The sequence below is a fragment of the Vespa crabro genome, chromosome 17 (genome assembly GCF_910589235.1).
Source record: "Vespa crabro chromosome 17, iyVesCrab1.2, whole genome shotgun sequence".
In the NCBI taxonomy this organism is placed as follows: Eukaryota; Metazoa; Arthropoda; class Insecta; order Hymenoptera; family Vespidae; genus Vespa; species Vespa crabro.
In genome coordinates, this window is record NC_060971.1 from 3,670,992 (window position 1) to 3,695,825 (window position 24,834).

The window sequence follows — 24,834 nt, forward strand, 5'->3', positions numbered from 1 at the left end:
AAATCAATATAATAAAATTTAAAATATATACGAGTGTACATATATTTTAAATAACTATGATAAACGGAAAACGATACAATGGAACATGGTTCATAATATGTTCAATGCAAGGAACAATGAAGCGCAGAACCAACTCGAATATTTTACGATCCAATGGATAACAGTTGTCTCGACCTAGATGCCGAGCAGCTTCACGCGTTTCGGCTTTTCTCGGAAAACTCTTTCTCGAAAATTTACTAAAGGAGATGACGGTTGAGAAGAAGGAGGAGAAGCAGGAACAGGAGGAGGAAAAAGTGGAAGAGGAAGACGGAGAAAGGTGTGGGAGTTGTATATGAAAGAGATCGAGATAAAGGAATAAAGAAAAGAAGACACCTGCTCGGCATGTCTGAAAAGCGAATCCTCGCTTTAGCCGTTATTCACTCTTCATCGTTTTCAAACGTCCATCGGAGTTATGCCATAGCATAACGTGTTTGAAAAACAACGGGAATGCCAACGTCATCCTCGTCATAGCTCAAACGTGGTCCTTGTGTTTATTGTTACGATTTAGACCACGAAACTCGTCTTCGAACGAGGAAAACATATTTTCTTAAGAGCACACGTATTAGAGACTGGCTTATATCAAGCCATCTTCTTCTTTGTCTTTAGCGCATGCGTCTATCTCTCTCTTTCTCTCTTCCTTTATTTCTTTCTTTCTCGCCGTTTTAAAAAAGGAAATCTCCACAGAATTCACATACTTTTGCGGTGTGATTTACAAATGGCCGTCGTCAGAGTCCCGTTCTCTTCATAGTCACGATGAAGAAGAAGAGAAGTTTTGTGCTCATCGACGACAACTCTCTTTGTCTTTCTCTACGTTCTCATATACGCATATATACATCCTCATATCCCCGAGGCATTGTATCCACGTGGTCGACAAGCTCGACTATATCAAACTACCAACGCCTTCGTCGCGAGAAAGCTCCTTCGTCAAAAACCGCAATACACTCGACATCGTCGTCCACCGTTACACCCGTCTTCCTACTTCTCCCTTCTCTTTCTATCCCCTCTCTTTTTCACTTCCTTCTTTTCTATATAGACATCGCTTTAAAGCGCGTTCTCCACGAACAACCACAACTTCTATCCCTTCCTTTTTGTCCACCTATAAACGTCGTATACGCAAACATACTTGTATGCAAGTGTATGCAAGTGTACTCAAAAAAAACAGAAAGAGAGAGAGAAGAAAAGAAAGAGACAGAGAAAGACAGAAAGAAAATAAGAGAAGGAGACATTTTTACGTTTTCCACTACAGAAATAGAAAGAGAAGTTGGGTGCATAGGAAGGCAGTACGATGGGAAAGAAAGCTGGAAAGAAACTACTGAGTATGAGGAGAGAACGCGAAACGAAGGGATGTTGAGGGAGTAAAGAAAGAGAAAGACGACGATGGTAGTAGTAGTAGTAGTAGTAGTAATAGTAGTAGTAGTAGTAGTAGTAATAGTAGTAGTAGTAGTAGTAGTAGTAGTAGTTATAGTAGTAGTGGTAGTCGTAATAGTTTTGAGGAAGACGAAGGTGGGTTGTAAATTGTGTGCGCAAGACGAGAGTGCAAAAGCTCTCGTGACTGATATAGCAGTCGTGTGCGTCTTTATACACTACTACCACGTTTATGTTTATATATATATATATATATATATATATATATATATATATATATATATATGTACATACATACGTCTTTTGCGTAAGTATACGTTCACGCATTAGACAGGAGTGTAAGACGAATAGAAACGCGGGAAGGCCCTCCTTTGTGGACGCTACGTGAACGCTATGAATTGCCATCGGAGTAATTATTCAAGTCCGTATACCCTGAAGTACAAGTACTCCTTCTTAAGTCGACCACATGTATTTCGATTTACGAGTGATTCGAAAAACGACGTAATTATCATTGACACGCTTCTAGTTAGAATCAAAACGCTTCATTTTCGTTTGATAAATAAAGAATTTTTTGTATTCTTTTTTTTTTATCTTCTTTCTTTTTTTTTTTTTTTTTTCTTGAAATGTCTAGATAATTATTAGAGCTTAATCAGAATACAAATTATTTTTATTTCATACGAGAGTTATTATTAATTTAAATAATTCCTTAGGATAATGGAAATATTTAAAAGGAAAGAAATCCAATAATTAAACTATTAATATTTCAAAGAAAATTTGTGGTAGAATTTTGTACGAGTAATTATTATCTAACTCAATAGGTACACATTTGTTCCTTCTAATTAGAGAGAAAGATTTATAGAAATCTATATTGTTTTACAACAATATCGTATCGTGGTTTCTCTCGATCGTATAAGATCCATGTTTCAAAGATACGGAAAAGTTTCGGTTGGATAGTTCTCTTTGATTCAACGAACTACCCTCTCGAACCACGAATATTTCTCGCTTTCGGGCCGGTGTGGTGAAAAATGACTCTCAAACTTCCCTCCGGCTTGAATACCGTCTCGTACCTTCGCGATAGTCTCGCCTACTCTCACCCTATCTCCCTCCCTCTCTCTCTCTCTCTCTCACTCTCTCTCTCTCACTCTCTCTCTCTCTACCTTTCTCTCTCCTCTTTTCCCCGTATTCTTTTTTCTTCACCCTACCTAGTTCGCGTGCAGCGTAATTATCTTCGAGACTAATCAGTGGGAAAACGTGAACGCACTTGGAACCGACCCGATGGTCAGATCGGGAACTGAATTGTGAGTAATTGTGGATAGTTCGAAAACCACCGAGACACTGATCGATGTTCCCGTTTTCGCATCCTCCTAGAGGAATTATCGTGGGCCTAATTTTGAGAATTGCTGCCTCATTCATTCGGAAAAGATTTACGTAGAATAAATGATACAAGTTCGGTTGTCAATACTCGCTTTAAAGATTTATATTTAGATGTATAGAGGAATATTTTAGATGGTTATATTTCAGGAGAAGCTGTAATATACTCTGAATGTTATCAATCACAAATGTAATATTCTGCCACGAAACCATTCATATATCATTTTAAGTTGGATAACATCCTATAGATAGAATAATGAACTTATGTTAAATGATATGTTAATAAAATATTAAGAAATCAATAGGTTATACAAAGTATATCGATCATTAAATAGAAAAACAATATTTGATTATACTAGTAACTAGATAAATAATAATTATTTTATGAATTTATTCTCTAATTCTGTACGACAATTAAAATCTTTCTCTAGAAATAATTCGATAAAAATGTTTGAATATTCTCAATTTTTGACTTATTAAAAAGTCAATATAAATACTGACTAAAATATAATTTACAATATCTTTCGTCGATTAAATGGATAAATGATAAAAGAGATGGTTTACCCCAACAGTTACAGAGGTCAGTATTTGAACAGTAACAGTATTCATTGAATGCAGCGTTTACTCAAGTGAATACGACCTGTTAGACACGTGCAGATTTACCAATAACACCAATTCCATCGCTTTGGTGCTTCTAATTAGTTATCGTATGTAATCAATAACATCGAATCACGGAAACCACAGGTTTCATTATCATGAGAAATTATGTCCTTATGATCGATTGCTAGATCTATGGGAAAGAAATTTCCAAAGACAAAGAAAAAGAGGAAGATTCATTAATCATTTTACGATCGTGCGATCATTCTTTTTGTTAGCGAAAAATTCTTCGAAGAGAAAAGAAGAAGTTCCTATTTACGAATTCTCCATTTTGTGTTGATTCCAACGAAAGCAATAACGACGAAAACAAAAATGAAAAGGATTACAAGGATGATGAGAATCTTGTAGGTTCGGTCCGTTCAAGCTATTCGAGAGAGCGGTCTATCTTACGTTAGGTCGAAGGCCAGGTTACAGGTTAATTCAGTGCGTTATCAGAGGACACTGAGATAAGCACCTGTCTGCAACGTCAAAGTTTGCCACGAACAGAGGATGAAATAAAGGACGAGTTCGACGCAAGTGGTACAGAGAGATAATTAGCCCCGCTAGTACAATCCACATAATTATTGTCCATGGTAGTTCTCTTCCTCTCTATTTCTCTCTCTCTCTCTCTTTCTCTCTCTCTCTCTCTCTCTCTCTTCTCTTCCTCTTCGTTTCTCTTTGCTTTCCATCCTCTTGCTCTCTTTGCTCTAACGTTTTACAACCACCGCGAAACGTTCCAGCCGACGGCAAAACAACGTACGATCGCATGAACGAATCGAACAACACTCAATTGAACGGACTTTACCAAAACCAAGAGAGAACTCGGTTAATTGTAATCGCTAGCGAGCCACAGTCGAGCTAATTACAAAGGTAATCATCGTAACGAATGCCATGTGTAATCCTGTCGTGGTAATTTGTCTTTCACGTGGCCGTGCAGATGTATAACCTCCATCGAGTATGTTAATCGCCGTTCTAATAGCCGTTTATAAACATTTAAACGTGTAAACAGACGGCGATTTAATTGCAAACCTGCTGCGAACAACAACTAAACTTCGGACTCACTTACTCTGAGAAAGAGTTAAAAAGATATATCGGCCAATCATATTCGTTCTATATCACCTGCCGAGATTTTCAAGCCGAATAGATGAAATAACAAATTGACCATATCCGATCAATCTTCAATCAGATTTCTATCATCCAATTCGGTTATCCACGCGACGATACTTACTTTTCCTTTCGATCGTTCGATCGATCGATCGATCGATCGATCGAACGATCGATCATTTTTCCCGTTTCTCTCTTTACTTTCTTTCACCGTAAAAGTGACAAATGTTAGAAGAGAGAATCTTGCCCGGATTATCCCTCTTCAAGAATTACAAGCTTTTCGAAGTTTTGTTCTCTACAGTTTGGTAGTATCCTGAAGCCGAAAAAAGAAAGAAAAGAAAAAAAAAAAAGAAAAAAAGAAATAAAAAAATAAAAAGAAAAATATAGAATTCTTTCGTAAAAGAGGGTTGGAAAGATCCGCATCAACTCCGTTCATACGTCCATCCAACTGTCTCGGTGGATGACATCGAGCTAATACCGGCTTGCTTACACGCGCTTTACACGGGCCTCTGGCGACGCACAAGCCCTCCCTCATTCACCTCTACGTCCTTCCCTCACCATCTCATGTCGGATAGCAGCGAGATATCTGTCAAGCTCCCCAACAGTGAAAAGCATTCTCTTGGTAGGGTGTACCTCGCTTCTTCGTACGACGCCGTTACCGTAGCTGTTACCACCACCCCTTTCTCCCCCTCCCCGCTCCTCCACCCCCACTAGCAACACCAACACCAACTTCCACAGACATCATTTTTCATATCTCCAGCCAAGAAATATCCACCATCGACGACTGACATCTTCCTCTTCGTCCCTGACACCGACAATGTTCCGCGTTGATTGAATCGTCGAACGTCACGACACTCCCTTCATCGATTCTTACATCATTCTATCCCTTTTCTTCTTCCTCTTCAAATTACCCCTCTTAATACTTACGTCTATTTTCATTTGCTTTCTTATTTTTCCTTTTTTCCTTTTCTTTTCTTTTCTTTCCTTCAAGTCCTCTCCAATACCCGAGGATAATTTCGGTGATGCCATCACCATCGATTCTTAGTCGTCGACCTAACCGATTTGTTCGAAAGCTAACCGTAGAATTTTCCTGAATATTTGATGGCAAAATCAAAATGATCTTCTATTAATGGAAGAAACCTTTACGATTCGTACGTTTCAACTATACTCCACGAATTCAACCCTTCTTTTATACCAACGTTTATTACCAGTGTCACCCTATCTCTGCATTTGTATTATTGAAAGTTATTTTATATTACTCAGGAAATCATGTTTATGCGAATGTTCGATATTCTCTTGTGAAATCGTGACGATAAAAATACACGTTAAGTGCAGACGTCGTTGTCGAAAGGGGCTTGAAGAGAAAAGGAAAGAGATAAAGAGAGAGAATAGAAAGAGAAATATATAGAGAGTGAAAGAGAAAGAGAAAGAAAGAGAGACCAAGAGGAAGAATGAGGGAGTTATCGAAGGATCGTTGGAGTAAGGCGACGATATCCAGCAAAGGGGAACCGTATTAATGGTAAGAATATGTCGATTGCTTATTCCATCTTGGCAGAGACGTAAACTCCTGGGTTCGAACGCCGCAGGTAAGCAATTTGCGACTGGTGAATTCAAAGGAGAGACTTGGGAGGCTCTGCGAAGCAAGCTTTAATGGAATTCCGGTGTAACTGACACTTTTTTTCTTGTTTCAAAGTCGAGAAGCTATACTTGCTAGCTATTATGAACGTGAAACAAGTCTTTGAGTAGTATGTGAAATAAAGGAGAAATTAAAAAGAAAAAAAAAAAAGAAAAAAAAAAAAGAAAAAAAAGAAAGAAAAAAAAAAAAGAAAAAAAAACGAAGAAGAAAGAGAAAGAAAAAAAAAATAAAAAGTAAATAAATAAGAATAAAAGTAAATTTTAAATGAATGCAACGTCTAGTGCAAAATTTGCGAATAAAAATATTTCAAAGCGTTTCGATTAAATTAAGAATCAGAATTTAATTTTGAAAATTGAATCTCACTTCGTTACGAAATATATAATAAGAGCTTACCATTGAATCGATTAGCCTCTCAGCCAGAACGTTTCAATCATAATGATTTAATAATCTCCTTCCTCTAATTACGTCAAACAAAGATTGAAACGAATTTTGAGCATGATTTTACGGAAATACCGTTTCCTTAATTCAATGGTAGACACACTTGCAGAAATATTTAGTCGCTTAAATGTTCGAGGTACTAATGAAGCGCAAGTAGAAAAACGTGTCGTTGCTCGGACCATTTTACAGCTCCTCCTAATTTGTCTCTAGCATGGAGAAAAGTACAATTGGAGTATTCTTTTAACAAAGCACTAGGTAATTGCCATTAGTATCCTCGAAACATGATCCTCGTCATCTTCGTAAGTGCATGCGAGTTAGACGTCCTTTAGCTCGGCCATAATTTTTTCTAAGGCCGTAAAAACGCTACTTTATCAGATTTAAAAGCGTACACGCTCGAATCTTCCGCTTGGAGTAACTTGTATATATGTACATAGATATATACACATACGTAAGTATATATACATTGTATATATATATATATATATATATATATATATATATATATATATACACAAACATATATGTATAAATACTTTGTCGCGTGTTTTTTTTTTGCATGTATGTATGTATGTACTTACATAGTTTTCTCTTTTCTTCTTCGAAAAGAGATTTACCCACAAAATTACAAAAATCGCTGATATTACCTTTACCATTCCTGCCGTTTATTTTCTTTCTTTTCTTTTTTTCTTTTTCCTTTCATAAGCGCATTAGTTTCGCCACTTTCCTGAGAAAATTCACAAAGGAAGGAAGGAGAATCGGAGTACGTGTCGCACGACAATGACATTTTGCATTATTCTAAATCTCTTTCTCTCTTTTTCTCCCTCTCTTTTCGTTTTGCCATTATCCCTTACAAAATGTCATCCAAGAGCTTCGTCCTAGCGTCAAAAGAGTTTAGGAAAATGCCATAGTAATATCCTCTATTTCACCGTCGTTAATGTCCATCTCGTTTTAATATTATTCACTTTAATACGATACATTCTATACATACGAAATGATTAAATTCGATTTTCATGATATACACGGTACATAAGAATCGTTGATAGAATTTGAAATCACGATATTTGATTTTACATTAGAAGATCGTTATTTCCTTACTCTAATAACCATCATTTGTAGAGAGAAACGAAATATAGTCGGAGTAAGGTATAGAATACAGGAATAATTTGCAGTCATTTAACTCTCTCTGTATCGATCGTTTCTAACAAGTTGATGTCCCTCTTTCTCTTGCATTCCTTTTCTTCTTCTGTCCTTATCTGTCTCTCTCACTCTGTCTCTCTCTCTCTCTCTCTCTCTCTCTTTCTTTCTCTCTCGTTCTCTCTTACTAACATCTCTTTCCACCTTTTCTATATACCCGCCTATCCCTATCCTTCTCCTGTTCCAATAGTAGGAGTAAATTATTGCGCGCTGCAATCCCGAACGGAACCGTTAATCCTCCTTAGAACGAAATTGAGGAACGCATTCGTTTGGAAACGTCAGGAAAATTGCAAAGTTTTATGACGCGAAAACTCGTAGCAGTAAGCCGCAGGCGATACTCGACGCGAATGCGTTTTGCCTCGAACTTGGTCGTAGCGCTTTCTCCCAAGAACGGCTGATTATATCCTGCAACGGTGTGCACTATGATCGTCTCGCTTGAAACTCGTTTGTAACGTTCCGCGATATTACATAATGTAATGTCATTTTTTATTTTATGGGCCACCCTCTTTCCTTCTCCCCACTCTCTCTCTCTCTCTCTCTCTCTCTCTCTCTCTCTCTCTCCCTTTTTCTTTAGCGCTTTTTCTCTCATTCTTTCTTTGAAAGCTCTTCTAAAAATATCCACGTCATTTTCCCACTCCCACCATTTTCCTCGGCCTTCTCTAATAACAACAATGGCGGATGGAGAAACTTAAGGAATTTCAAAGTATTTTCAATGTAAAATTCTACGAGCTGGTTCTTTCTGAATAATGCTCGGTTATACAGCAGCCTAGGTTACGAAATTGCGGTTAGATTTACACTTTCCTGAATACCTCGATTGATTTCGTTTTGTTTTATTTATTTATTTTTTCTTTCTTTTTTTTCTTTTTTTTTTTTTTTTCTTTTCTTTCTACACTTTTACGTTTCCTTTTTTTTTCTTTTATTTATTTACGTATTTTTTCCCTTTTTTTTTTCAAGAAAAGAATTGGAAAAGACTATTAAGCTTGCTCAACTGAATCCACATAACTTTCCTCGTTTAACCGACTTCTTAATTCCTACGGTTTTCAAGTTATCGACATTTTTTAATGCGAAACAACGTTTGTTTCGAAACTCTCATAATCAGCTTAGATATTTATTTGTAACGTATTATTATAGCTTCCCTTATAACATCTTTTGCATTAACTTAATTACTCTTTGTTTATTAATATCTCTCTAAAAGAGAAATATATATATATATATATATATATATATATATATATATATATAAATATAGGTATTCGTGAGGAGAGTTTGCAAGTCACTTCGTAGTACGATATTCTCGATACGTCCTTTTCGTTGCATCCTGTAGAATACCAGAAGTAATATGACGTCTCGTAAAACGCGAAAGGATCTAGGAGATCGCCATCGTCTATAGGTTAGCACGCTTCTCGACTTCTCTCACACTTCTCCTCCCTTTATCACCCCTTTGGCATCGTTGGCAACCGCGTCAATAGCATACCGGAGAGTGATGAATATTTTAGTTGGCCGAAACAACAACATTACTCTCCGGCGATGTTTGTAAAGCTCACTTTGGTGGTGCTGTATTTACGAAGGAATTAACAAACTCTCTACAATCGAGAAGTCAATCGTGTCCACAAAGATAAAGGAACAGGATTTAGATGGACTAGAAAATGAGGATAAAGTTTGAAGGTTGAATGACAGGACAAAGATAGAATTAAATAAAGAAATATAGAACAAAAAGAAGAGAAACTATTTTTATCGTACTATTGTTATTACTTATACATTATACTAATTATATTAATACTAGTTCAAAAAAAAAGATAATATATATATATATATATTTATTGTACTGATAAGATTTGTCAAAATTATATAATTTTAGATATTTTATATTATATTTTTTATTTCGTAGAAATCTTTAAATATATTAATATTGAAAATTATAGTTTATAATATTTAAAATTATAAGTTCAATTATTAATTTTATTGAGTTCATTAATCTTTATTTTTTTCTTTTTCTTTTAAAGACAATACATTTAAAATAATGTAAAAAATAATATGATTAAAAAAAGAATTTACATTTATTATAACATATTTTATTGATTCGTTATAAAATAATAATGAATAATTAATGTATGTATGTTTGATCAATAACAAACATATTTCCTCTAAAATATTTATGATATAGTTCATAAAAACTAATATTGATTTAATTATAATATTTAAATAAAATAAATGTAAAATATATATTATCCAATAAATTTACTTTTATAAAAGCGTAAAAACGTAAAATAAAATCGCACGAGTGAATTCCATATTAAGCAAGCAATAAAATTAATCAATAAAACTAAACATTATAAACATGAAAGAAAAACAAAAAAATATATCAATCCTATCTAATTACTTACAACAATTATTAACGTAGACAATATCTCACTCCTTTCTCATTTACTTTATATTGAATCAATTGATAAATAAGTAATCCATTTATTAGAATAAAATGGTACTCTTTTATAAATCAAATCAATATATTTTTTTATTAAATGTCATTTATATTCAGTAATAAATAATAAATAAAGTAAAGAATCGAGTAAATATGAAATGAAATTGCTATGGAATAAGAGACAATAAGACAGAAAGAGAGACAGAAAGAGAGACAGAAAGAGAGAGAGAGAGAGCAGAAAGAGTAGAGAAATTTATTTCGACGTTTAGCCAATACCTATACCACGAAGAAGAAACGGCACGGATCGCGTATTTTGTCCCCCTCCTTAATCTATACTATATAATTCCTTCCAACGTGGAAGCCCTTTACAAGCGAGGAAGTTCAACGACGACGTTGGCGCCATTCGTTTGCCAGATGAACCCACCCCTTCCAATATTTTCTCGAGCTAACTCTACAAGGTAGCTCAACCCGCGAGCTCATCGGCCATTCACGCGATCCGAAACTAAACAACCGTGAAGTAATTTGGCCGAGCCGAATCGTTTGACGTGATAAAGTCCAATTAAGCCGCGCGATTGGCGCGCAAGCGCACGTGATAGAAAGAGAGAGAGAGAGAGAGAGAGAGAGAGAGAGAGAGAGAGACAGATAGAAAGAGAAAGAGAAATAATGCTGCATTCTCGTTCCTTCAAATTCGTGGCACGCTTTCTTAGAACAAGTTACGAATTTGTCTAACTGCATGGAATAGAACGTCTAAATGAGGTGAAGAGAGATAGATATAGATTAAGGGAAAAAAAAGAAATCTTCATTTTTTTCGTTGAATTTATCTATACATATCGCCAACATATTATTCTTGTCCATTCACTTTTATTCAATTTCTTTCTTAGATTTACGCGATACGCATACGAGTGGCCCATCTTTCCAGAAACATATGCAACTGTATATAGGTATGCACGAAGGAAACGTTACCCCTTTCTCTCCTTTTCTATCCCTTTTCCTATCCTTTTCTCTCCTTCCTCCTGGCACAAACTTCATCTTCACCTTTCGATTCTCACGGTTCTCGGTTCCTAGATTACAAGCAGCATCTCTCGGCCGGTTGCAAGTATCCGCCAGCATCTCTTCTGCTGCTTTCGCATCTACCGACATCGTAATACACGCGAGAGAGAGCTTTGGGTACTGTTGCCCGAATGAAATTGAAACGGAAATTCTCCATGTATTTTCCAGCTTCGAGAAAGATAAAAAAAAAAGAAAAGAAAAAAAAAAAAAGAAGGGGGGAGTTGCATCTAGCGCGTATTTTAGATCGATTCTCGTCGCTTCATCAGTATAACTAGAAACACGTTCGGCATATAAACAATGCAAAATGTGTTTACATATTGAAAATGTTAAGGAAATGTGAACGAAATGAAAATAATGATAGAAAAAAAAGGGATGAATGATTTTGCAGACAAGCGTGCATTGGATTCTTTTTTTGTTGTTTTTTTGTTTTTCTCTAACATCGATGTTTATAATAATGAACATAGTTTTCGTAAAAATTCTTTTTTTTTTTTTCAGATCTTCGAATATATTCGATAAAAAATATTTATATAAAATGTACGATATCATTTGATTAGAAATATCATATTCCTTTTGAAATTATTCGATGATCTTTGTTTAATAATCTTCTAAATGTCATGTAAGAGAAAGGAAAGGTGCTTTTCATTTCGTCCTTCACATCGCACGAAATCCTAGCCTACAGGTTCTCCTCTTTCCTTTGGTCCTTGACTAAACAGTTACTATTACTAGCCCATAGACTTCCTTCTAGAATAACAGCTGTCTACCATGTTGGAGTCGACCGCGAATATTACGAATAATTAATACGTTGCTTTGTTTGCTAGTGCTATCAGAGGATGCAAGTGAAACTAGCCTATACCATTCTCTGTCTTTGGCTCTCTCTCTCTCTCTCTCTCTCTCTCTCTTTCTCTCTATCTCTCTTTCTTAATTCGTCTCTATTCTCAAATGTTTATCAACTTAAAAGCACAAATATCTAATAATTAAATCTCCAGTTCATTAATAGCGTTTTAACAAGCACAATTATTGTTGACTATTTCCTAGGAAGATTTTATAAACGATAACTCGAAAAGATGAAATAGACGAAATTAATTTCGGTATATCTTTTCCCCAACGAAAATTAAATTAGACTTCGCTCTCGATCTAACAAGCACGGAAAAGTGAAAAGTAGAAAAAGAGAAGAAAAGTTCGGAATCGAGATGCGACTATTTGGCAGACATATTTGGCTTTTGCGAGATCAAACTCATAATCTGATCGGGCAGTTGCAAACGATAACGTCGGACCTTATGGATGTTCTGCCAATATGAATAAATAACGTGTTTAACACAAACGTAATATACCACGAGCGATATCCATTGCAAAAAATAAATATCTCGATGGGAATCGTTTAATAGAAGATATAATAGGGAAAAAGAAAAATGTAATTACGTGTATGTCATTTCTATTTTAATTACATTTAGATAATTCTTTTTTGCGCTTTAAACAAAATCGCATCGTTATCGCGTTACTTTGTAAGTACGAAGCTTGAAAATCGCCACCGAAAATGGAAATCAAATTAAGTGGCGAGCTCGTCGCTGTCTACTCTCGAAACCGCGAGAATTTAGGTACGGTCGATAAAATTTATTTAATTTTACTCAAAAACTTCACGTCAATTTATAACCATAGCAACCGCATTATCGATTTTCTCGAGACTAAACCTACGTTACTTTTACAATAAACGACTAGTGAATTATTATTATTATTATTATTACTATTATTATTATTATTATTATTTGGACTAGCGCGATTTCAAAGATAATCAAATTGTGGACAATTTTCTTCCTGCTAAAAAAGAATTCGATGCTTCTTCTCGCGATATGACTAAAAGAGTTTGCTGGTTCGTCGCTTCTTAAGCAAAAGAAGAGAAAAAAAAGAGAGAGAGAGAGAGAGAGAGAGAAAAAAAAGAGAGATAAAAAAGCGAAAGAGAAAAAGAACAAATAAATGGCTAGCTTTTAAAAAGCTAACAATAAGAAGAGAGCAAGAATAATTTTTAAGAGCGAGGCAGAAGGGAAAACTCGTTCAAACGTTGATCTCTACAATCCTCGATAAATTTTCGGGTCCCCGCTTCAATTAGGTTTAAAGCCGTAAAAATACTTGCAACCAAGGGCGAAGTCGTTCGGGGGTTCGGCGAGACCTCCACCGTTTTTGCGAGCAGCTTCCGGAGGAAGTAATTTCGACTGTTTAATGAAATTTTAAAATTTCCCCTCAACTCGATGTAATATATAAACTGCTTCGTTCCGACGCCCAGATTTTCCGCTATACTCTTTGAACGTACTTTCTTCGAACGTAAAAGAAGTCTAGACTTTTAAAATATAATATTTTTCTTTTGTAACGAGTTATTTAAAAAAAAAGAAAAAAAAAGAACAAATAAATAAAAATATACCTTTCATTAAGTCTATGTGACACATTTAATCGAATATATTTATCATCACTAATTTTTTTTTTTTTTTATATCTGACCTGAGATTACATTCAATTCCTTTTCTTTTTTTTTTTTTTTTTTTTTTTTTTTTTTTTTTTTTATTACATTAACGATAATAATAATTATTTATTTTCGATTAGATGGAACACAATTGAGAGCAAGAAACCCTATTACACGTCATGAATATCGAGTAAGCTCGTCGAATATGCATTATTCTAAGAACTACTAACTAACTTTAAATCAGTTTGAAACGATATCACCGTAGCTGGGTGATCCTGTCGTTGGTAAATGAATTAGTGTCTGGAACTACGAACAAATAAAATTGCAAATGTAGCCAAAATACTTTGACTGAAATCACTTTTAACCAGGTTCAATTAAGCCAGTTTAGTTTTTACTACAACTAGATCATTACCGAATCTAATTATTATTCCACGCGTATACCACATATCGTCGAATATCGTCCATGTAAACAAACTTGTACGAGTATTCGTATCTCGAAAGCGAATAATCGATCAGTACGCGGTGGATTTTAATTAAATGTAAAGATAAAGCAATCGAATTGTTTTATCGCAAAGCACGTTGAAAACAAAAGGGAGAAGACAAAAAAGCAGAGAGATCGAAGGTAAACAAGCGATCGTTTCAATCCCCGACCTACATATCGAACCCCATCGATTATCCGGTTACAAGGCGAGAGAAAGAACTTTTCCATAAAATAATGCCGATGTGAATCGAGAGACTCGACATTTTCATTTCCGTCGACACGTCATCTAACAGGAATGAATTCATACGTGCGTAAGTAAATCGTGGGAGAACTATGAGGGTCCGCCGGTGATAATTTTTTCTTTTACAATTTTTTTTTTCCTTTTTAGATTATTTTTTTTTTTTCACAGTTTTTACGAAGTGACAACCCCGAAATACCATACTTTTAATGTTAGTGATTCGAGGAATATGAGGTAGAGCCGTTTAAAAAGTGTGCTGGAGATTCGTCGAAAAGGAAACTCTCCTCTTTCGCAAGAGGATAGGAGGGATTGCTTGGCCAGCTCGGATAGTAAGCGAGTGAAAGGAAAGAGGAGGACGACGAATGGTATGCTTCTAGTAACGAGACAGCGAGAAAAAGAGGAAGAGAGAGAGAGAGACAGAGAGAAAGAGAGAGAGAGAGAGAGAGAGAGAGGGAGGGAGTGAGAGAGGGAAAGGGAGCCGCTTAACAAACTGCTGAACTCACACCCCGTGGGATTTTATTTCTACTTAAATGGAGCTGCCGAGATACGCAGTTCGATCCGTGCCGAACCGCTCCAACTCGGAATTTATTTGCACCGTTCGTTAGCTCTCGTTTTCCCTCGTCCTCCTCCACCTTCGCCTCCTTCATCTCCTCCACCTTCTCCATTTCCATCGTCTCTCCCCCGTTACCCCTCATCTTCCTTCTTCACCTTCACCCCTTTCTCCCCTACCTTCCATCCTTTCTCCAACTCCCATGGAACTTTTCTGTTTTTGAATTACGCGCGATAATGCCGGCGAACGATTCAAGGTGAGAATTCGCGCGAGAAAAGCGGGAAAGTTGAGAGGCTATTATCGCACTCAAGAAGATTTCTAATGGAAACCTCGATCGATACCGTTCATCGTTCACGAAGAAATACGCCAAATCGAGTGAAGCCAATCGGCCACCAATGCGAAATAGCGATTATGATCTTAATCGTAAATGAGAAGCAAAGAAAAAGAAAAAAAAGAAAAAAAAGAAAAAAAAAAAAAAAAAGAAAAATATAGAACAGAATCAGAGAAATAAATGGAGAAAAAAGATAAAAAAAAAAAGGGAAAAAGAAAAAAAGAAAAAAAAAAAAAATTAGTAACGACGTTAATTACATTTTACGCGTTGGACTTTGAACGCGTGTAATAAATTTGTTATTTTTTCTATCCTTCTTCGTTTTTATTTTCTTTTTTTTTGTTTTTTTTCCTTCTTCTTTTTTTTCTTTTTTCTTTTTTTGTTTTTTTTTTTTTTTTTTTTTTTTTTTTACTTTCCAAAAGTTATACCGGCTGTAATACGGGTTTGCTTAACGAGACGCTCGATTATAATTATTATGCGGTTGACATTAATTAATCGGTCGGTAAACGCACGTGAATTATCGCGAAATTCATGCGGCTCACCTTGTACGGACCGAGATTCTCCACGATGCAGGTGAAGATGGCCTCACGACCGACTGAAATGGTGAGATTGTTCAATGGTTTCCCGAATCTTGGTAATTCTGTAACAAAGTTGAGATCAATTTGTAAGTACAGGTATCGCAAACAAGGAGAGATGGTATAGGTAAGAGGATGTAAGAGGAATAAGAGGAGAAGAGGAGAGGGATAGAATCAAATAAAAAAGTATCATCGTACGTAACATTAAACTGTTATACGTTATACATATTTCTTTTGCTATACCTACTCGATTTGCTTCTCTCACTTTCTTACTTTTACTTACTTATTCGCTTCCTTGCTTGCTTGCTTGCTTGCTTGCTTACTTACTTACTTACTTACTTACTTACTTACGGTCTTACTTACTAGTACATACTTATAGCCCACCTACGAGCGTGTGAAAGTTTGCAAAGTACTCCAAGCGTGCGGTGGTGAATAGGGCGAGTTAACGTAAACGGGTCAAGCGCGGAGACTAAGCCGGGCTTCTTTATATTACTCGAGCAAAATCCTTATCTCGCACCGATCTCCGAGAATCGCGTTAAATTATCGCTCAGAACGAAGGCTCTTCGGTATTCGCTTCGTGGTAGTGGAAAGGAAAGGGGAGAGAGGGAGAGAGAGAGAGAGAGAGAGAGAAAGAGAGAGAAGAATATCGGAGGGATGTCAAGAGAAGAGTAAATGAGAGAAAGAGAAAGATATAAAAAGAGAGAGAGAGAGAGAGAGAGAGAGAAAGAGAGATGAGAAACACTGGATCCAGCGGGATAGTTGGCGGTAATAACGTCGATGTTAATTAAGCGTCAGCCACATCTCAAGACACATTTATCTCGCTGGCTGTCGCTTTTGCAAAGTTAGAGTTACTTCCTCCGACAAATTATCTGACAAACAGCACGGAGTTGCAATCATACTAAGCTGTTTCTCGTGTCTTCTTCACTGTTACATCTTTTCGTAGATGGTTCTATTCGAAAGGGAACATATTTTATTTTCATTACTCTAACAAGAAGGCTATTCTCTGTTTCCAAAACTGTTATAGACCATTATATTTCGAATATTCTTTTACAAAAGGGACAAGTAGTATTCATTTATTTTTACATGAGTTATGTCAAATATAAAATGAAATGAAATTTACTTCATTGATTATTCTTTATTTTTAATGTATATTATAATACTATAAAGGTATGAAACATTCAAAGAATATCGAAGGCTATTATTGTACGTATAAAAGTACTTTTTAACATTTTTGAAAAAATAAAAGAATTTTTAAGACGACGAATATAGTTATGATCAAGCAAAAAAATCAATGTCTAGACTTTGAACTATTTGCCCATTCAAGTTTATTTAATAATTTAATAATTTTCTCCTCGTTTCGACCTGCTATCGAATAGAAGTAGGTTAATCGACGATGATTTTTTTTTTTTAACGCGAGAGATCTGACCGTCTTTATTCTTTTTTTATTTTTGCTCTTTTCTTCTTTTCTTCTGTTTTTATTTTTTCTTTTTTCTTTTTTTTTTTCGCCCTTTAGAAGTCTTTCCTACGTCATTTTTATACACACAAACTGGGGATATTTATTCTCAATATCCATCAAACGTTACCGGTATTGTATATCGGGTCATTAATTACTACGAATGCGGCTAGACGATTCAATATCAATTTCGTCCATCAAAGATCCAACTTACTCATATACGGCAAAAATATTTCTGCGGTCTCTGGTTTCGATTCACCGTTTGCCAATCTGCAAGTTCCGTTCGCGTAAAAGCTTGACCGCGGAAGTTCAAACGATCAACGTTTAAGTGGAGAGGAACGTCAAATTCGACGCTACTCCTTTCATCGCTTTCCATAAAATTTATCACGCGTCGTATTCGAAGCATATACGTGAAAACATTGTGAGAGTATAAGTGAGAGTGACCCGAGAGAAATTTTGGTTAAGCGAGTGATAAAAGTCAACGTTATTTCATAATACGAACTGAATTCAGTGCATTGACCATTACGTTCGATAATAACGATAATAACGATAATCATGTCAATAAGATAAAGAGATTATTTACGAGCTCATTTACTCGATTGTTCTAACGGAAGAAGTAATTTTACAATAGATAAAAGTATATTTTATGAATATGTATCATTAACATAACTCTCTCTCTCTCTCTCTCTCTCTCTCTCTCTCTCTCTCTCTCTCTCTTTCTCTCTCTTTTCTTCATATTACTTTAGATTTTTAACATTTAAAGTTAACTAACATACTTTGATGAAGCTCGCCAATTTTAATGGATACTTGAGCAAAAAAAAAAACAAAAAAAAGAAAAAAAAAAGAAAACATTCGATTCATTGTTATTTTTAATCTATTGAATTTTGAAAATAATCGATAAATAAAAATTTGTCTTTCGATTAACGTTAACTTTAATAATTGTAATATCGTGGATAATAAAAGAATTGGATTTAGATTTTGATGGATTCGATAATTTTAATTTTAATAGGAAAAATTAATCAAATAGGATGAAGCAATAATAAAGAAAGGTACTTTTGCTGATATCACGATACTTTCTAGCGAAACAACGTATTCCCTCGTGAAAATAGGATAACACGAGAAGAAAAGAACCGAGCTTTGGGATCGAATAGGTCTGTTTAAGATTGCACACCTCGAGGTACAGTTTTAATTGAACCGAAAGCTCTCCATCGAGAAAGAAAGAAAGAAAGAAAGAAAGAAAGATAGAGTTTCTTTGGGACGACTGGACTTTATCCTTTACGAAAGAAAATCCCTTTGGAGTTTGTGATACTAATCGTTAAATAAATAAATCGAAAAACAAAGCGATTTGCTTTACCATTTAGTTTATCTAATTTACAATAACAATCGGATTTCAAAATAAACTGAGAAATGGGAGAGTTTAAAAGATTATATGATCATCGGCGATTATCGTGATGGTTTTAATCATTTCGCGATTATGGTCGTCGATGTTCCAGGATTTGAATATTTAATGTATATACCAATGTGTAGTAGAAATACTTGAAACCATGTTTCTAATCTCCCGCTTGACCTCTCGAAGTATATGTAAATCCGACAAAAGGGAATAGAAAGATCGGAGACGAGAGGAATAGAAAGAGAGAGAGAGAGAGAGAAAAGGAGGAGCAGAAGGTTGGATGCAGAAAAGGAAAGAGAAGAAAGTATCGAAGGACGAAACCCGAAACGAGTTTCGAATCCCAGCACGTTCAGGTATTATCATTGATGGAGGCGGATTCCATCTGAAAATAAACGTAACGATTTTATCCTTGGATCTAGGGATCGATATTGATCTCCTCGATGACCGGCTAAACGAGTTTGCGTTTCCATAATTGCGATCATGAAATATGTAAGAAATTGCTGGTGAATTTTCTGTCGAGATGAAGAAACTAATTCGGAGAAATGCAGAGAAGATTACGAGAAGAAGATTACGAGAAGAAGATTACGAGATGCAATGAAATTCATCTTAGAAAGTCGACGAGGAACGTCGTCCTTCTTTCGAAAGAATAGATGGTACGATATCCTGAAGAAACCATCAATCCTTGACGCGTCGTCACGTTCATCCTAAAAGAACGTTCCTCTCTTCTCGGAGAAACGAACTCCTGAGCCTATAGGCGATACTATCTATCATTCTTTCGTCGTTTCGTTAAAAGATTGCTAGCTCCCCTTTCTTCCATTGATATACATTCATTTGAGTACGTTCTCGTCGTTGGATTAGAATTAGAATCAGAGAATTTGAAAGATCTCAGGATTTTTTTATAATCTTTATTATTACTCGTTCAATTTTCGTTCTTTTCGTGAATGACGAAAGTTTTAGAAACAAACAGAAAAAAGAAAAAAAAAAAAAAAAAAAAAAAAAAAAAGAAAAAAAAAGAAAAAGAAATTATGACGCATGTATTTCATTTCTTTTTCTTCTTTTTCTTCTTTCTCTTTTTAACAAGACACACGATATCGTGTTATAATTAACGTCGATTATTATGCACGATATTCTCTGTAAGCCAACACACTCCTTCCGTGCCACTCATGCGACACAATATTTTTCGCGTAATTCATATATCGTGGCAGCTTGATTACGAGTGATAAAAATATGCTGCACGAGGTTTTTGATAAAGGGAACGCGAGATCATATGAACTAGAACCTTTCCTCTAAGTTAACTATACTCTCTTATATTCGAAGATTCGATCGAGAAGGTGGTGAAACCAACTGAATTGATCTCTCCTTACATGCAAGATATCCCTTTTTTAAACTCGATTTTTCCGTCACACGATTACGACGTAAACGTGCTAGGGAAGCTAAATGTCACTTATTCTTTTCGGTACCAACAAACTGATATATCTCTTTAGGTTCATGAAATTTTCACCGATTCATAAAAGAAAATTATATATTATCGAGTACGTTTTAGTACATTTAATTATTTTATTATTACATTTATGAAAACTTTCCGTTTAATTTCTTGAATCACGATCCTCATTCAAAGATAACGTAGAAAGTACTCAGTTCGTGCTTGGAATAGTAATGTGTACATATGTACTTTTCTAAAATTAGACAAAAGAATTTCAATCTAGCAAATGAATTTTATATTTAATGTTTATACTACGTGATGAAAACGGTTAGGAAGATTACAGTAACCATCATTTGTGGACTAATTAATGTATCGTCAGTAGCCGATAGTATTTCATGTTTACCTGATTGTAGATACGAGATAACGCGTGCGACAACATTAAATTAATGTCATTTGAATTAAAAAAAAAATAAATAAATAAATAAAAAAAAAAGAAACGAATCTGTTAATTATATCCAACGAAAATACTATTTTGTGATCAAAACAATATAGCCTCTGCTTTTTATTATATTTATTGAATCTAAATGAATACTCGTAATAATAAATAAAAAATTAAATATAAAAAAAAAAAAATTACCAGACAACTTTCATGAAATATAAACAATAGGCGTCGGTAAAACGAGTGCGAATTCTATATATAATCGTACACTGTGTCGCTTCAGAGCCGACCAAATTACAGCGAGTGCATCAAAATCTATCGGTAGGCGACATGTACGCTTGGATAAATTTGAATCGCCGAAAGTGTCGTGCTTGATTTGTAAAATTCAACTGAATGATCCATTCGATCGTTATTTTTTGTATTAGTTACAGGAACACCTGTTAACCGGAAGAGAAAGAGTTAACTCGTTACGAAGATTCAACTTATAATAATAAATTATTTGAATGCTCACTATTATTAATATCATTATTTAATTTTTTATTTTAACAATTCATTAATTTACCTAAAGCTTTTTTACTTCCATCTATAATATTTTACTTTCAAATAAATTATACATTTGCGTTAATTAATATCTTTTTGTAAAAAAAAAAGAAAAAAAAAAAAAAAAAAAAAGAAAAAAAGAAAAAGAGAGAGAGAGAGAGAGAGAGAGAGAGAGAGAGAGAGGGAGAGAAGAGATAAAACAAAAGATAATAAATCCATTGTACTTCCATGATAAAGGAATATGGTATGTGGATTCTTTTCAGAATGTCGATATATTTCGACAAACAACAACAAAGTTCGAGATAATAAATTCGATGATAAAGTTATCTATATACGTATCGTGAAGATAAGGACGAACGGCAAATATTCGAACTACATCGGTTAACGATGCCGAATACGAATTCTTGCTTTGATACCGTTTCACATCTACAAGGATTGAGAGTCTCTTCCAAAAGGAGCTTCGAGAAGAGCGAGAAGGATAATAGATAGAGAATCGTGGTGCTAGAGAAAGAGAGAGAGAGAGGGGGGGGAGAAAGGGAAGAGGAGAATGAGAGTGAATACCACGCAAACCTCAAGACATTTGATTGTACGAATTGCAATGTGCTATAAAGCTATGCCCTTTGAATCGCAATTCCGAGTGTGCGCTTTACCGTACGACATACCCTTAATCGAATACTCCCGCGTAAGGATTTAATTCGCGATCGATACCGATAACCTAAACTCGATTATTTATGAGATAGGATACTCGACAGCTTCGTCGATCTAACTACGAAGTGCATCGACTTCAGACGAAGAAGCTATCGATTCATCCCGTTACGACCGAAGGATTTTGCATTAATCGTAATTAAGGAAACTTTGTAAACTTTGCAATTAAGAAAGAGATCGTCAAGATTTTTATGACATTTTTTTTTTCTCTCTTTCTCTATTTTTCTTTTTCTCTTATTTTCTCTTCTTTTCTTTTTTCTTTTTTTCTTTTTTTTTCTTTTTTTCTTTTTTTTTTTTTTCTTTTTTTTTTATATATCCATACATATCTTATTTTCAATATTTTGTATCTAAATATATAAACGATATAACACAATTTATTAATTATGTATGACAACAGTTTGATATAATTTTTGAATAAAAAATATTAGAATATTGTTTTAACGTAATACGTTGTTTACATGCAATAAGTGTAACAAATTAATATACTATCGTCGAATTTTTTAAATATTTCAATAAATAAACGACAACAATAACTTTCACTGAAAGAATATCGACATTACTTATCGATTGAATTAATAATTTTATTAAAAAAAAAAAAAAAAAAAAAGAAAAAAAAGGGAAAAAGAAAAAAGAACCGCAAAAATGTCTTCGATAGAATAGATACGTATGTACATTACATTCGCATATGTTACATTCATCAAGTTTACAATTCGAATTGAACAATTATTGTCAATATAGTAAATTTGAGTACGAAAAGTTTTACTCGAGATCGTCGTACATACGAATCTCATGTATCTTTAGGACAACGTATGTATGTATTTTATATTTTCACAGTTTTACAAAATGTAAAAGAAAAAAAAAAAGATGAAGTATCGAATAAGAGAGAAAGAGAAAGAGAGAGAGAGAGAGAGAGAGAGAGAGCGAGAGAAAGAGAGAGAGAATAAAGAAGAGTGAATCGCGTGTTTAGAATGACGTTTTGGTGAAAAAGTATGTCAACGTCGTCACATCGTTTGGCATTGTTCCCCCAATGAGTCTGATAGACGTCGTAACCATAATCTATAACGTTCTAAGAATACGTTCGGACCATGGCCCCCGGACTAATTAACATCGGAATGGGCAGGGAAGAGCGGCTCGTCGGCTGCGTTTTCATTGCGCTGGCAATAAATCCAGGAAGCAGATAAGCGTTATCGTGGTCTTTCGCCAGCACCTATCTGTACTAGCAAGGCTTTCCCTATTCTCGAACGGACATATAGGTTTGCCGGTACACAACGCGTTACACGAACACACGGTACCACACGCAAACGTAGTCAACACAACTTACGGGGGAGAGTCTCATCGATCGGTTTGCCCTGTCGTTCGAAAACCGCACCGTGACTTCGATCGAAAACGATCGAAACCGATCGACATGGATCGAAGACTAAAGTACATGGTACCATCGAGTCACGCCTTTTTATTTCCCCTTCCGCGAGTTGGAAAATCTCGTGTTCGTACGTATTAAGCTTCATAATTCACGTTTGGTCTGTATGTATGCATGTACATAGATATATATATATATATATATATATATATATATATATATATATATATATATATACAACGAAGGGGATCGTTCGTTGAACGAACTCGAGTCGAGTGTGTTCTCGACACGAGAAAGAGGAAGAGAGAAAGAAAAGAGAGAGAGAGAGAGAGAGAGAGAATTATGTGGTTTGAACGTGTAATGGCTCTGTAAATGAGTCGAGAGAGATCGAGAGAAAGAGAGAAAAAGAGAGAAACGAATACTTTCTCACGTACTTTTAATGGGAATCGATTTTGCTGGAGAAAAATTTTCAAAAGAGAGCTAGCGGATTAGCGATTCCAAACCTCTTCCGGTAATCGTGACCACATAATTCTCGATTCTGTATATGTAAAGGTATGTAAAGGTATATGTACCTTTAATACCTTTAAGATAGATATATATATATATTTGGGCTTCTATGAAATAACCTGTGAAGAAGAGATTGACCCATCGCAACCCTTCTTAATCGTGAAACAAAACGAATTATCCGAAGGCATGCGAATGCTTGTATTCGCGTTCAGCTCGGTTAGTCGACGATCAACTATCTTCCGTTTATGTCATCATAAAATATGTTGCCGAAGCATGAACGATGGACGATTTCTCTCATCGATATAGAATGCCTGAAGGGAAATGGAAGGGAAGTTCCAGCTGTTGGCTCGTTAAATGGCCACCCGCCCCCCTTCCTCCTCTCCTCCCCTTGGAACAATTTGCTAATGAATAACGAGAGTCATATCGTTCATTAGAAAATCCGTTTTTGGTGACGCTGTAACGAGGACGGACGTTGCGTAAGCGAACATCATGGTAACTTCAAGGGTATCTATACGTGAAAAAGGTTCGAGAACGACGAAAGCCTCGGGAATATTCAAGGAGAAAAGTTTTCCATGGTTAGAATGCAATTTCACCATCTCCACAAAATTATATTGTTCGTCGTGTTAAAACGGTGAAACGAGATTGCACGAGAGTGCTGATAATCATTTTACTATAAGTGAGTTTCTAATATGCTCGAGGGATGATTACTTCGTTATTCGTTCGAGCATAATGGTAACTGAGGAAAGTACAGGGTGGGCCAAAAGTTCCTAGATGGACCAAAAAATCCTAGATCCAGTTTTTTTCTACGCGTGTAGTAGTTTTACCGGTTCAAATAAAAAAGAGAGGGAAAAAGAAACAGAGGAATTAACCAGGAATATTTGAAAGAGAAAGAATATCGAATTGATTTTTAAAACCATCCAAGAAATTCTGATCAATTCTATACTTAGAAATCTGACCAACGTCACCTAATGTCACGAAGATAAAGGTAGGAAGAATGATTTCGATGGGATATCTCAACCTATTCGTCTTTACTTTCTTTTTCCTTTGAAATGAGTAAAAGGAAGAAGAAAAAAAAATAAGAAAAAAAAAAAAAAAAAACAAAGAATTTATCTTAGCCTTCAACGTCTTTAGTTTTAGAAAAATCA

At 35.2% G+C, this 24,834-nt stretch overlaps 1 protein-coding gene across 3 annotated transcripts in view; it reads right to left on the reverse strand.

The window, feature by feature from the left end:
- Window positions 1-24,834, reverse strand: part of LOC124430122 (opioid-binding protein/cell adhesion molecule homolog) — a 59,363-nt gene that overhangs the window by 18,588 nt on the left and 15,941 nt on the right. For all 3 annotated transcript variants that reach the window (XM_046976260.1, XM_046976259.1, XM_046976261.1), the window contains exon 2: window positions 15,843-15,940. In XM_046976260.1, coding sequence (XP_046832216.1) covers window positions 15,843-15,940 — 98 coding nt within the window. The remainder of the gene's footprint in view (window positions 1-15,842; window positions 15,941-24,834) is intronic.